We start from the raw sequence: 12,018 nt of genomic DNA, 5'->3' as shown, positions 1-12,018 counted from the left end.
GAAATTAGACAGACTTTTTATTAAGTCCTCTGACACAAGGTATTCAGTTTCCAGGTAACTGACTTAATAGAAAGGGTTAAGGTGCCAGGTAAGATTATTAAGCCAACTGGCCCAGGGATTCTGGGAGTAAATTTCAACCTTTGATTTAATCCAACTTAACCCAACTGAGCAAAACAACCAAAAGCAGCTTCCATAAACAACCTACAAATATGTACTGGGTTGTAGCCACTGAGATACCAAAGATAATATAAATCAGGTCCTTGTCTCCAGTCAAAGCACATAAGCCACAGAGAGTAAATAGGAGCACCATACATGTCGACCTCCTCCTGATCATGACACACTTTCAAATATTAGACCTTAATATTTAAGTGGCAGACAAACTTGAATATTCAAAATGACACTAAAATAAGATAACAGCAACTACAAAGCAGACTCCACTACTGGGTAACGTTGTTTTGTGATGTCTATAAATCCCTCTGTAGGGGGCCTTTCCACTTGGCTGTCTTTTAACTTTCTATTGTTGTTTGAGCAAAACTGTGCACTGTCCTGACCACATTCTCTTTTAGCCTCACAAGACAAAGATCCTTCATGTGCCAGGAAAAAAGGGGAACTTTTCTTTGCTGCCAGCTTAATTTATGCCTCTATATGCCTCAAGCTGAGTCCCACTTTACCTCGCAAGATGGCCCAGTCTACTCAGATAAACATTCCAACTGATAGATGTCCCTGAAATAGTAGGTGTAATCAATTGTAGAACCAATACATTTCACACTATGGGCAAAATTGGTCATCATATTTTGGTGGTTCCAGGCACACCAGTGTGCCTTGGCCAACTGATTAAGGACCTCATCTCTAACCAGAGTAGTCAAGAGCAGGGAGATGGGTGGGAACTCATGTAGTCAGAGATAGCATGTTAGAGATAGACCTCAAAGGATGGGTAAGATTTACAATTGTAGATGCATAAATGGTGGCTATTCCAGGTGAGGAGAATAACGTCTGTTTCATTCTACAGCATAAAGAATTTTCACTTCCAATTTTCCAAGTATCTTTTCAACTTCACTTCTTCACTTCTTAACATGGGGTACAATCTCCATAACAATTCAATTTATCCAAAGTACGTGGCACACATTTTCTACACTATTAGATCATGAAATGACAGGGCCCTCCTTTCACCTAACAAGGTACAAGGTACAAACCCACATGTTATTGGATTTATGCCTGCAAGAGTCCAACCGTGCCCTCCCAAATCTGATTTCTGACTTTCTCTTTTATCCATCGAATGTTTGTCAGAACACAAAATCCCCTTGACACTTTTCAGGACCAACCCTACCTGACTCCTTCCCAGCATTTGTCACTGTCAGCCTTTCCCTCATTTAAACCCTTCTCTCACTTACTCTGACACCAAACTCTTGGTTCTCCTCTCCTTCTGATCATTCCTTCTCAGGCTCTTTTCCTCTGTCCCTGAAGTGCTCCCCAGGGCTCAGATTTTGGCCCTCTTCTCTCTTCTCACTCTACACGCTCACAACGGGAAACTGTCTGGGGATCTTTAGAACTGCGAAATACCTTATTTGAGGTAAGCAAGCCCCTTAACGGGGCTCACTAGCTCTCAGACATTACTCTGCATTGGTTAACTAAAACTGACTCACAGGAATAAATAATGGGGAAAAGTTTGTTAGGGAAACTTCCAGCTACCGAATCTGCCCAGGAGGCAGGGATCACAACAGGAAAGATTTTGTAAGGAGTCTCAACTGAAACTTATTTTTTTTGTTCTTATCAGGAACACAGGCCTTAAAAAGATAAGCACCTCTGAGCTTGTTTCCTAAGACATCTTATTTATCAGAATCCATTTTTAGACAGGACGTTCCAAGCGGGCTGGACTACACAATCGCGTTCACTGAGCTAACCCCAGCACCAGCCTGGGCCTAGCACCGAGACGGTTTGGGGTTTGTCTATTGCACGGTGGCTCTGCCTGACAGTTCAGCCGTGCTGCGGCCCACTGGGGTGGGAGAGCAGGAAACGGAGCCAAGGTTGGCTCGGCTAAGAGGTGCTGCATTCAGCATAACTCCTCGAGTAGCAGCAGACACGTGCCACAGGCTTAAGTCGTCTCCTCCTGACTTCACCCAGGTTCTCCCGCAATGAAAACAATCTAAGGAGTCGCCTCAGCCACTGCACATCTCAGGGCCGGGACTGCTCCGCCCACGCAGCAGCGTGGTGGAGGGCCGGGCGCGGCCCTGACGTCACACTGGGCCCCGCCCCTTAGGGGAGGGGCGGGAGCGCGGGAGCTCTGTTACGCAGGCGCCTTCGTCCTATATAAGTGGCGCTAGAGGCCGACGGTGGGGTTTTGGGGAGATGGTTTTGCTGTCATTTTGTCGGGTGTTTGTCGCAGCGACAGGGATTGAAGACGGCGGTTTGGTGACAGTTATTGGCCAAAGGGCCTTTTGCTTTTGAGGAGGTAAGGTTTCAGGTAGGGTGTTCTGGGCTGGGCGGTTTCCCAGTGTTTTAGGTCTCGAAAGCCAGGTGTCAGAAAAACGACGGGATTCGGGGCCTCGGCGACCGGGGTTTCTTCGGGACACAGCTCTGCTCGTGGCATTTGAAACCTAAAGTTGCCCCGGTGTCATGGTAGATTTAAAATCCTAGGGCGGAAAGGCCTCGGCTCTGCCGCTGACTCGTCTCAGAGAGGCCAGGCCACTCATATCACGGCTCCTTAGGCCCGTGACCCGTCCCGCCGATCAGAGTGAGACCCTGCGAGAGCCTCCTGGGGCAAGTGTTGTCCTAGATCAAGGCTTACTCTGGGTCCCTGGCCTCGGCCGTTTGTAGCATTCTGGGATTTTCCGAGGTCAGACTTCTGCCTCTGAGTGCGCCAAAGGCCCTGGCCAGGTGCCCTGGCAGAGAGGCGAGGGGTGGGGACTGGGCGTCCGAGGAACTGCTCGTTTGCGAGTCCAGGTGGTGGAATTTAGCTCGTGCTTGTGAGAGGTAAATACGGAGAGGCTCATCCTTTGTGCGAACTGTTTTTTTCCTAAAGTGGAGCATAGTATTGTTGCATCAGATGTGCATTTCTGATACTTTTGGATCACCCTGTCCTTGATTACTTAAGTAACCATGAAACGCTTATACTATTCTTAGGAAACAGCGCTCCAAACTGACCACGTCAACCACCTGGTCTTATTTTAGAGCTATCTTTGTATGATTGTGCTCCATACATACACCCACAGGCTTCTTGTTATCCATTACATACAGTCCTCTTGGAGCCATCTAATCATAACTTTAACCTACATAGATATTTTTATATAGATAACATCAAATTGTCGGGTAATATAGGGTGTTAAAGGGCAGTAGAGAATCAGGTTTCTAAGATGGATATAAACATCTGATGTTTGTTGTATCTGATGTTTTTATTGAAGGATGTCCGATGATTCTAACATGTAGGATTCTTTGTTAATAAGAAATAGTGTGATAATTCTAGCTAGTTTTTCTCTTTTTTTGTATGCGAAGGAACCTAATCTTTATAACCTGGATCTGGGATTCTTCTCTTGGCCTCCTGAGAAAATATTTCTGAACAGTAGTGGTGGGGGGGGGACAGCTTCCTATCAGCTGAATTAAATTTAAAGTAATGAACTTGGCTAGAGAAATAAAAACCTTTGGCTCTCCCAAGATGCTTATTTTAATATTTGCATATTGATAACTGTGGTTATTTAAGAATTCTGCCTTGGTAAACTAGTTATGGCCTACTGATAGTAGAAGGAAAAAAACAAAACTGAAGCAGACACACGTGTTTTGCAAAAAATGCATTATAATAATCATAGTAATAAACCTCAGTCATCAGATGTTGTAATTTTGCTTGCTATGATTTAAGAATGCTTAACTAAACAATTTTTAAAGAGTTCCTATGTGGTTAAAATATAATTTGGGTAATTGAAGGGTTAGAAGAATTCCACTAGAAATATAATTTTTTTGATGGCTTTTCTGATGGTCTTTTGGCTCAGGTTAATTTGTAATGTCATTTATTTCCGTTTCCCATATTCAAATGACTATGTAAATCAGAATGCTCACTTATCAATTTCCAGTGAGAACCCTGACTAGAGTTTTAGGATTTTTGTTGGACCTAAGAATCAACAAGAGAAGTGAGTTAAAAGATCTAAATATTTGGTGGCTTCGGTCCCTGATGGCATGATACCTACATTTTCTTAGGGAATACCTCCCAGGAGATGTCTCATTTTAAAGTCTTTTAATTCATTTGAAATCTTTAAAATTTTTTACTTGAATTTGTCTGCTTGTTACTGAGTCATTTGGGCTAACTGAAGGAGGTTAACTAAGTTGGTTTTGCTCCATTTTACCTGTTTTCAGCTCCTTGCTGAGTTGTGAACCTCACCCTCTTCAACAGTTTGGACATCACTGTTAAAAACTTAACTGCTTTGTGAAAGAATTAAGATGGGAAGAGGCAGATAGGGATGGCATTGTTAGAACACAGATCGTGATCCTGAATGGAACCTGTGAGGATGTAGATGGAGTCAAGGAATTGTCACAATTATCTGATTTCAGTGTGACCGTATTCATCCTTATAGGTTCATTTCTTTAGTCACCCCAGATCTATAACAAATATGTTTAATTTTAAGAATGGTTGCAGGATGATCTGAAAATAAACAGTCATCTCCTATATTCTATCCCTAAGTGTTTCTCTGACTTCAGTTATTTGTATCACAGTATTTCAACAAAGCTGCATGACACTTGTGATATTTGTTTTAAATTAGTTCACATTTAAAGTTAACATCAATAACTTAATAATTTGATTATATCAATAACTTAAGAGATTAGTAATAATTTACCATAGAAAGAAGGTAATGATAAAAATAAAACCAAAAAAGTTATTAATTTCTAGCTAGATATTGTTGTCTACTGAAGGCTGTAAGCCTGAATCCTGACTCTTTTTTAAAAAATGGCAGTTAGCAAGTGTTAGTTGAAGATATGCACCAAGTTGAGAATTTATCCAGAAGAACGGAAAGAAAATGCATTCAGGTCTCACAGTGTTATCGTTTAGTGCTAGGTGTGTATGCCACTTAGAATCATCTGACATACCAGTGGGACAGTGCCTCCATGCCTTGGGAACCATTACCTACGAAGATTTTAGAACCTGTAGGACCCCATGTGCTGGGGTTTTTCTATTTAATTAATAGTAATGTGAAATATTTTATTTACTAAATATAACCATCTGTAAATTCCACAACTCACTTTTCATTTCCATTAACAGATGAGTCATTCCAACAGAACTCACTGCCCTGACTGGGATAACAGAGAAAGCCTGGGACATGAAGGCTACAGTGGAAGGCACAAACAGAAGAGGAGATCCCACAGTAGTACACAAGAGAACAGACATTGTAAACCACATCACCAGCTTAAAGAATCTTATTGGTAAATTACGCTTGAACTAGTACCATTTTAACACTAATAGTTGTAATGACTTGTCATTAGCTTATATAACTTTCATCTGTCAGATTGTTTTATAAATCAGTCAACAAATACTCATTCAGAAAATATTTACTGAGTGCCTATTATATGCTAGCCACTGCTGTGAATAGAACAGAGTTCCTGCTCTCACATATCTGTGTCCATTTGGGAGCTGTAGGAGACAGTTGATGGAGTCCCAGCTGCCAGTAATATAGTTGTGGGAAATGAGACACACGACAGTTAAGTAAGTGATTAAAGGACCAGTGAGTGCCTTTAACTTGTATGTAGTAGGGAGAGCTGTACATTGGGGCACTTATTTAGGGTTCCACAAATGAGAGCTAATGAAGGGTGGGGAAGAGTTCATCCAGATGAGAAAAATAGCATGTGGTGTGTGAGAATGTTACAGTGTGTTGGGGATTAGTTGCCTATACTGTATTCTACAGGTTATATTTGTAGATAAGGCCAGTGGATATGTTTGGGATTTTTAGAAGCTTGGCTGTTGTAAGAAGGGCCTCAATAAAAATTTCCAATGGCATGTGTCCTGTTCTGTTGTATTCTTACCCGTGTAAAATTTGGAGGTACTACGTTTATATAGAATTGAAGGAATTTTTCAAGTTCCTAAATGATTAAACAAAGCCTAGGTGAATAGAGTTTCTTTCATTCTGTCCTCCATTAATTTCCCTTTCTCATTTGTTTTTGTTGGTTCTATGATTTCTCCTTGTTTTGTGCAGATGTTCCACTGGGACTGTTTGCCAGATTGCTTTCTAAATTAGCCAACTGGGGTTACTTTAAAAAACAGTATGCAATTTTTTTCCTTCTCCATGCCAAAACAGACTTGTTCTGTAGAACAGTGAGCTTGTTGTTAATCAGTGCAGACTAATCATTCTTCACACACTATCATATGGAGGGAAGAGGGAGAATCTATGCCAGGATTTCAATGACCTGAGCTAATTAATGTATTATACAAGAATATCTGTACCCTATATTAAGATAACTACAAAATACTCTGTAAGGCTTAACATATAGTACTAACCATTCATGGATTTATTATGCATTGTATGTGTCGAAAGGAAGTGATATGAATGATGAACAGTTATTCATATTCATAATTAACCACAGAAAGATGATACTGAGTCAGTGCAATAACCACTAGGCCAATAGTTTCTTCTTTGATATTGGCACCAGAGATGTCTGGTGGTAATTGCTCTCCGTAATCTGGAGTAATCTAATAGTCATTTTCAAGATTCAAAACTTTATGAGTGTTTTTTTGTAAAATTATAGGAAAAAAACTGAAAAATACAGAAGCATATAAAGAAGGTACTCTTGGTAGGATGCTAGTCCCCCATTTGGATGTAAAGTTATTTCTTCTGAAAACTATCTTTGTATACAAATCTTTGCCTCTGAATATTTCCTGAAAATAGGTTCTAAGAAGGGACAGTTTCAAGTGAAAGGGTGTGAACTCTTATAAGGCTCTTGCTACATATTCACATATTTTTCCACATATTTTTCTAGAAAGTTTGTACCAAGTTACACTCCCTACGACATGCTGTCACCAGTCTTGTCTATTTTGAAATGCCAAGAATAGTGTTTTCTTTTCATTTGAATGTTTAAATTTCTGCTGAATTTGTCCTCTGTCATGTGCTTATTGAACACATGAATATTTTTTAAATTGAAGTCTAGTTGATTGTGAACATTATTTTTGTATTCTTAGCCTATTTTTTCTATTAAAGCATATTTTTCTTATGATTTATCGGCGCTTTTATTGTATATCAATTATCTTACCTTTTTTCCTATATATTTCAGAGTGTCTTTTCTTTCTGATTTGTAAGTAGCCTGTGAATTGCTCCCTTCCTACAAGCTTAATTAATTCTACACAGGAAGACTGATGTGGCTGTGAACACTGTGAACACATTTTATATCCTTAAATGTCTTGTTGTAACATAGAGTATCAAGCCTTAAACCAGTGATTCTCAAACTTTAGTGTGAATAGAATCACTTTGGAGGTATGTTTAAAATGCATAGTACCAGATTATTCAGTGAGTCTGACCTGGGGTCCAGGGATCTTCATTTTAAAAAATTCAGTATTTCGATATTGTTAATAAACAGACCACCCTTTGAGAAACACTGTTTTAAGCCCTTTAGCCTGGCATGCAAGATTTTGGATGATCTGTTCCCAGCTTATTTATTTGCCTATGTTCCCCTATGTGAAAATTGCTCTTGCTGAAATTGTCTACTTACTATTTCCTAAGTAGCATGTAGACAAACTCATCTCTAAACCATTCTGGCTAAAAGTACTCTATAAATGTAAGATGGTAATATGCCATTTTTCTTTCCTGGCACCACTTCTACTTCCTACTTTATCCAAATCCTGATGTCCCTCTAAGATGCAACTCTTCCCTTCTTTTTCACGAAATCTTCCCTGACCATTTTAAGCATTATGAGTTTTTTTCTCCTAAGCACTCATATCCAGGCTTTTGGCATTTCCTGCATGGTTGAGTTGTGTTTTATTTTTGTGTGAGTAATCTCAAATTGAACAGTTATTTGTTGGCAGGGATTTTGCCTCATATATTTTTTATCTTCCACAGGACCTGTGTGGAAATAAAAACGAATGCCCATAGCCTCATTAGTCTTGGCTATTTTAAAGAACTACAGTGAAATATTCACTGGACATTCAGTGACTATTTTTAGAAATTCAATCAGTCTGTTCATCCTGTTCACTCTGTCCATATAGCCTTTATAATTCTGTAGACTTTGTTTATCTAATCTCTAAGGCTCGGTTGTTGTAGGCTGAAGAGGTCCTCATCTTTTTAGTTTATCCTCATAGTATTACTTCACTCCATGTTTGTTATTCTATAGATTATTTATGGATTATCAGCAGCTCTAATTTCATGCACTAGTCCAGCTAAGGATTATTAGTGTTAGAGTTTTCCAATACATTTTAGACTTTCATGGGAAGGATGCCTTACAGAATTAAACAGATGCCCTTTAGAGTATGGTAATTTCTAGTTTGACGTATTGTAGATCTCTCCCTTAACGGTTCCAAGCAACTGATCAGATCCCTGACTTAGACCCAGATTTAGACCCTAATATCCTGAGTTGTTTCTCCAATGGCTAGAACTTAAGGCTGACACTGGGGAAAGGGGGTTTCTGCATCTCCCCAGCCTGGATTTGATGCCAGCCCTGTTGAGTAGCAGTTTTAGAGATGCTTCTCCTTTATTTTTGCATAAACCAGCCTCCTGAGAAAAAAGAATGACAACATATTCTGGAAAAAGAACGAGGTTAGTGAGGGCAGTCTAGTTAACATCTGTCACTCCATTGCTTGTCAGGATTATTTTAGCTGGTGTGTCTGACTGGGCAGGTGTCCCCTCTCTCCCTCAGTGCTCCACGTGCATCCCTCTTGAAGCTTCACACTGTTGAAAAGGATACTCATCCCAGGTAGAGAGGGGGACGGGAAACTGGGTCAGTTGACTCTGTCTTTTTCTTTCCATCAAATCAAGGCTGCTTAACTGGAATCCATTGACTTCCTGAGGTCCATGATCTCTGAAATTCCTTGCCAAGATTTGTTTACGCATTTGTGCGTTTCTTAGGGGAGAGGGCCCATACCTCTCAATTAGATTTTCAAAGGGATCTGTAGATTCAGCAGTCAAGCACTATGGGGCTTACCTGGTGGTGCAGTGGTTGACAGTCCGCCTGCTGATGCAGGGGACACAGGTTCGTGTCCCGGTCCGGGAGGATCCCACATGCCACGGAGCGGCTAGGCCCATGAGCCATGGATGCTGGGCCTGTGCATCCGGAGCCTGTGCTCCACAACGGGAGAGGCCACAACAGTGAGAGGCCTGTGTACTGCAAAAAAAATAAAAAAATAAAAAAAATAAGTTAAGCACTATGGCACCAGATGATGCTGTTTTCCCTGAATTCTTGTCTATTTCACAAGCAGGAGTGACAGGAAATTCAAAATGCAAAGGGAAGTAGGGGGTTGGGAAATCCTAAGCAAGCAATTACGAGAACCTTTTCTCATTTGAGGGGGATATATTTTAGAAATTTTTGGCACATGAAGCAGCCTTCAAAAACTGTGTTGACTATTTCTCAGAAAGATACAGGAAGCTCGAAATAGAGGAGAGGAGATGGAATAGGTGGTGTGTATAATAATACTGGCACATACAATAGGATTTAGAATGTGCTCTACAACCATGGCAAATCGTTTTCCTTCTAGGGATCTCAGTGTAGTCATCTGTAAAATGAAAGGCCTGAAATATATTTAAGATTCCTTTTAGCTCTAATATACCTTTTGTGAAAGAACTCTGTGTGCCAGAGATACCTAACTTACATTAAGAAGGAAAGGAATCCTGTTTTGCCTGCCTCATGTTGTGTGTGGCTCTGCAAAAAGGAAGAGAGCTTAGTTACAGATGCATATATCATAAGATTGATGAATTTCAGAAGAGCAGTTTTGTGAATTTTTGGTCTTAACTTTCACCAGAAGGTAAAGGGACACTTAATCAAGTAAACACTGAATATGTTGAATGATTTGACCCAAGGTTTGTTCCTTCATAGCAGTATATATTAATAGAGATATATGTACCCATTTGCTTGTTGGTTAAAGTAAAATTATTTAAGTTTTGTGAGTTAAGTATAAATTCTAATTCATCAATTTGTATTTTTTTCTTTTATTGAGTTAGCTGTTGAAACCAGGAATTCTTGAGAGAATGTTTTATTTTAACCACGTTAAAATGTGGTTAAACGTTAAAGCGTTCTAGAATGAAGAGAGTAATTTTAAATCCTTTAATGTGTTTGCAGTCATTATTTAGAAGCAAGGTTCTTGAATGAGAGATATTATCAGTACCGGAGATACATTGCTGAATACAGAAATGACTACTGCAAAAGATATGTTCTTAACATTGATGAATACAGAAATGACTACTGCAAAAGATATGTTCCTAACATTGATGAATACAGAAATGAGTACTGCAAAAGATATGTTCCTAACATTGATGAATACAGAAATGACTACTGCAAAAGATATGTTCCTAACATTGATGAATACAGAAATGACTACTGCAAAAGATATGTTCCTAACATTGATGAATACAGAAATGACTACTGCAAAATATATGTTCCTAACATTGATGAATACAGAAATGATTACTGCAAAAGATATGTTCCTAGACGTTATCACAGAGACGTTGAAAGCAGTTATCAAATCCACTGCAGTAAAGCTTCAGTCCAAAGCTGGAGAAGCAGTCCTAAAAGGAAGCGTAATAGACAATGTTCAAGTAATCAGTCACGTTCGGTATGATTGATTTTGTTTTTATTTTGGGTGGATACTTATTTGTGTGTAAAAGCTCTTACTGAGCCAATAAGTTTGAAAAAGTTTATAATACTATATGAATATAATTGTGTTTATATTACTTGAATCCTTAAAGGAAACTTCCAAATTCTTACAACTAATCTGCATTTATTAGTTAGTCCTCATTTGCCCACATTTACTCATTTTCTGCAGACCAGATCATGAGGTTCTTGATTTTAATGTTAAAAATATTTTTATCTTTTATAACATAATCATACGAAAAGATGAAGCACCCATCTTTTCTTTCATCTTAAACATTTTTTACTTTAAAAGAAACCCCTTTCCCAGTACTTGGAGACAAATATAGAAAGTTGCACTGGTGGATACTTACCCTGTGTATAGCACAATCTGCAATTAGTTCCATTAGAGTTCTGAAAATGGGTGCTGAAGGGGAAATTATTGTCCAGAAAGCCTGCCCTTTTTTTTTACACTCATGAATCTTCACTTGTTTGCAGTAAACTATGAATTATTATTTTCCTCCCCAAGTTTTCTTCAGTAGAACTATCCTCTATTAGATCAAACATTGACATTAGCCTTTATTTTCCCCTTTTATTTTAATAAGTATGTTTAAAAATATTGGTAAGTATCAATCTGAACTAATCTTGACATTTTAAAACATTTTCCTGCCAAACTAGACATCTCAACTCACAGCATAGGCTATTTTATAATGAGATTAATAGATCATGACATTGCATTCTTTAAATTTCAGACTTCAATTAAGTCAGTATTTTAGAGACAATTGTGTTGTTTTTTCTATTGCCACTTTAAGTAACTTATCTGAAAATCTTGCCATGTTTTTCTTCTGTAACATAAACTGTGTCCTGTGAATCTCTGGGGACTGAATTTGAAATTGCTCCTGCCAACTCTTCGTGGCCTGGTTCTTATCTGAATGCCTGAATATCTCCCCGCTGAATGAATTGCGTATTCTGCCCTGAATTCACTCTGCTATATTGATTGGCTGGACGATCTTGGTGCTGCCCACTTGCCGTTCCAGAAGAGCCACCAAAGGAAAAGATCCAGGAGTATAGAAGATGATGAAGAGGGTCACCTTATCTGTCAAAGTGGAGACGTTCTAAAAGCAAGATGTATAGAATATTTTTCAACACTTTTTAGACTTTGCAGACAGAATAATCTTTTTAAGAATAGTTTGTCAGCGGGGGGCTAAAGAACTCTTCATTGCTTTTTTGTTTTGTTTTTTGTGGGTTTGTTTGTTGTTCTTTTGTATTTCTTCTTTT

At 39.0% G+C, this 12,018-nt stretch overlaps 1 protein-coding gene across 3 annotated transcripts in view; it reads left to right on the top strand.

The window, feature by feature from the left end:
- LOC309803858 (dual specificity protein kinase CLK4-like) overlaps positions 1-12,018 on the top strand; it is a gene marked incomplete at its 5' end in the record, with an annotated part of 214,810 nt that overhangs the window by 191,683 nt on the left and 11,109 nt on the right. The window contains 5 exons of one of the 3 annotated variants that reach the window (XM_082620700.1): positions 5,292-5,403; positions 6,171-6,237; positions 10,234-10,275; positions 10,528-10,726; positions 11,778-11,868. In XM_082620700.1, the coding sequence (XP_082476826.1) occupies positions 5,301-5,403; positions 6,171-6,237; positions 10,234-10,275; positions 10,528-10,726; positions 11,778-11,868 (502 nt within the window). Of the gene's footprint in view, positions 1-5,291; positions 5,404-6,170; positions 6,238-10,233; positions 10,321-10,527; positions 10,727-11,777; positions 11,869-12,018 lie in introns of those variants that run through there. The other 2 variants (XM_082620699.1, XM_082620698.1) reach the window with 2 other exon arrangements.

The sequence above is a fragment of the Mesoplodon mirus genome (assembly GCF_964341445.2).
Source record: "Mesoplodon mirus genome assembly, chromosome: 5".
Lineage (NCBI taxonomy): Eukaryota > Metazoa > Chordata > Mammalia > Artiodactyla > Ziphiidae > Mesoplodon > Mesoplodon mirus.
Note: the sequence above shows the minus strand (reverse complement) of the source record. Positions and strands in the feature narration are given on the sequence as shown.